Source organism: Chenopodium quinoa, unplaced genomic scaffold (assembly GCF_001683475.1).
Source record: "Chenopodium quinoa cultivar QQ74 unplaced genomic scaffold, ASM168347v1, whole genome shotgun sequence".
NCBI lineage: Eukaryota > Viridiplantae > Streptophyta > Magnoliopsida > Caryophyllales > Amaranthaceae > Chenopodium > Chenopodium quinoa.
In genome coordinates, this window is record NW_018742914.1 from 6,950,871 (window position 1) to 6,953,828 (window position 2,958).

Consider the following 2,958-nt stretch of genomic DNA (forward strand, 5'->3'; position numbering starts at 1 on the left):
TCTTGGCAAAAAAAAAATCATCCAAAGAGTTCTCAGCTACCTTCTTATGGTTTTGAAGTTGTTGAGTTGGATCGGAGAAAAGAAAAGGTTGACAATTTGGACTGTGGGGTCTTTGTCATGTATCACATGCTCCATTTTGTTGGCGAATCGTTCAAATTAAATGAACTCAAAACAATAATTATCTATATAGTTTCTGTAGTTTATTCCTTTCTAATGCTTTTATTAATTACATATTGATAATTTTTTTTCTTGTTGTGAGACTATTGGAAGGAAATTTCTACGAGGAGAGATCTGTACCACACTGGTGCTGTGTGATTTGAATGAATCTAGGAATGATGTGTTGTCAGAATTACCCAAGTTCAACGAGAAGAAGAAAGATCCTGCTTATGTCAATGGAGTTGAAGAAAGATTAAAGGCTGCAATTGCTGAGAAGAAGAAGAGAGAAACAAAAGAAAGAAAAATGGCAGCAGAAGCAGCAGCAAAAGCAGAGGCAGAAGAAGAAAAGACCAAAGGAAAAAGAGCAAAAAAGCAGGCAAAAAAGTATACTCCTTCTAAATAGTGAATAATTGATGGTTATTAGCTGATTAGGTCAGGGGTTTTTTTTGAACTATGAAAAAACTTAATGTATGTGCATACATTAAGTTCAATGATGTAATTAAACTTAGTGTAAAGTCTTTGGTTGTTTTTTTGGAATACTGATGTATGTGCATACATAAAGTAATTAAAAGGTTTATTTTTATGTTTTTTATGGGGTAACTTTTATGCAGAAAAAGGGTAACTTTATTTATAGAAAGGGTAACTTTTAAGCAAGAAAAAGGTAGATTTTATTGTTAAAAAGGGTAACTTTAGCTATGAAAAGGGTCACTTTTATGTAGAAAAAGGATCACTTCTATTCATGAAAAGGTTCACTTTTATGTAAATGGTTTATTATGTGAAAAGGGTCACTTTAATCTGTAAATTAAAAGGGTCACTTTTTGCTTGGAAAAGGTTCATTTTTTTTGTTAAAAGGGTCACTCTTAATTTAAACGTTTAACTAAATAAAGATATTCTAATAATAGTTTCAATCACATATTCATTAAACTAGTCACATAGTAAAAAAAATATATAGTTTTAGAATATAAAGTACATCAATTTTGAAAAAAAATGATCTAAAAAAGTTCCTAAAAAAGTCTCACATTAGGTGTTTTAGATCCAAATTCTGAATGTGGAGGTGGCAGTGTTGGTTTTCTTTTTCTCTTTCTTTTTTCAAGACCTCCTTTTGCTCTCTTGCTTCTTCCTTTTGTTACAGCCCTTTGTGGATCAAGTATTGTTGGTACACTTGTGCTTGTACTCGATGCCGAAGAAACATCATCATTGCTGTGATTGTTGTCTGCCACATCAGGAATATTAGAAGCATCTTCTGCACTTTCTCTCTGGGCAACACTAGCAAGTAAGTCTTCCACCATTTTAAGACTGTTTTGTGAAACTTTCTTCCATAAATTCTCTTGTTTCTTCATTTTCTTGACTCTTTAAGATTAGATTGTAGTATTTCCTTATCATTGTTTGTCTCCATGGAATATATTGATGTGTAGGATCCTGATTCTTCAACCTATCCCATGCCTCTGTTTTTGCAAACTTAGTCCATCTTTTTGAAACATACTTGTCTGGTATTCTTGTTACTGAATGCAAGTGTAGAATTCTGATGCAATGATAACATAACCATCCAGATGCCTCAAAATTTTTGCAAGTACACCATACATTATGGCTCTCATGTATATAGTTTACTTGATGTGCAGACCATGGCTTGTCTTCCAGGGCTACCTGATAAAGTAGACATTCTTCATTTCTTCCTATCATTTGAACAGTTGTTGCCATAGAATATCCAAACTCCTCTTCAAAATCTCTAAAGAGTGACAAAGTGAAAACCTGGTCACCAAAATCATTTAGCTACAGTTATACTGCTATAATTTATGTGTAATTTATGTACTTATCAGTTAACTTTTTACCTGTGCAGCATGTTTTAGCATTCCTGACAGTGGCAATGAAGTGAATGCTATTAACTTGCTACAAGTAAACTCATCATATTTCTCTATGCTTCTCCAACGATTTATTGTTTTCTTAAATATGGTATTAAATTTTGTCAAGGTAGTTGCTTTACTTGCTCTGAATCCTATTGCATGATTAGTGTTTTCACTCCTTTGTGACGATAAGATTCCTACTGAAAAGAAATCTCTACTAAGGGTAGGACACCATTTCTCTTTCAACTCGTACACTCATTGGTACCAAGAGTGTGTTGTCAACTCATATTTCTGCATCATTGCTTGCCATTTTGCTTCAAATTCTTGTTCTGTCACACACATCTTTAAGCACTGGTTGGATGCATACTTGAATTCTTTGTCTTTTTTAAGAGCTCCAAATCTGGTTATGGCATTTTGTTCCAAATGCCAGATACAAAGTCTATGCCTTGTATTAAGAAGCACCTACATTGAAAATAAAGGGGTCACTTTATGCTGTTAAAAGGGTCATTTTATGTTGTTAAAAGGGTCACTTTATGCTGTTAAAAGGGTAACTTTATGCAGTTGAAAGGGTAACTTTATGGGAAAAAGGAAAACATTATTGTTAGAGTTTAAAATCTGTAAAATGTAAATATAAATGTTTTACCTGCTCAATTGCATTTGCCATTGCTTGGTCCTGATCAGTGAATATTGAAGTTGGTGTTCTATTCTCCATAGCTTTCAAGAATGTTTCTAGTAGCCACACAAATGAATCTTTTTTTTCATCCCCAATAAAAGCACATGCAAATATACAATTATGCCAGTGATTATTTATTCCAACAAATGGAGCACATATAAGATTATATCTGTTGGTTCTGTATGTTGTATCAAAGACAAGCACATTTCTTTATATCCTATAGTCTTCTAGCATCATTGAATCTCTCCGAAAGATATTGGAAATTCTTCCTTCCTTGTCAAACTTCAC

General features: G+C 33.1%; 1 protein-coding gene across 1 annotated transcript; it reads right to left on the minus strand.

Annotated features, from left to right (window-relative positions):
- Positions 1-1,446: 1,446 nt before the first annotated feature.
- LOC110727705 (protein FAR-RED IMPAIRED RESPONSE 1-like) lies at positions 1,447-2,709 on the minus strand. Its single transcript, XM_021907286.1, has 4 exons — positions 2,641-2,709; positions 2,263-2,459; positions 1,986-2,175; positions 1,447-1,905 (listed from the first exon to the last, which is right to left on the minus strand). Exons 1-4 carry the CDS (start codon positions 2,707-2,709, stop codon positions 1,447-1,449), a joined length of 915 nt encoding a protein of 304 aa, XP_021762978.1.
- Positions 2,710-2,958: the final 249 nt, after the last annotated feature.

Excerpts from the sequence above, each read along its gene's own strand:
- LOC110727705 (XM_021907286.1), bottom strand. The coding sequence starts at position 2,709 with ATGGAGAATAGAACACCAACTTCAATATTCACTGATCAGGACCAAGCA. Across the intron at positions 2,460-2,640 it reads TGGCAAATGCAATTGAGCAG|GTGCTTCTTAATACAAGGCA; the intron begins GTAAAACATTTA and ends TTTTCAATGTAG. Across the intron at positions 2,176-2,262 it reads GAGTTGACAACACACTCTTG|GAGTGAAAACACTAATCATG; the intron begins GTACCAATGAGT and ends ATCGTCACAAAG.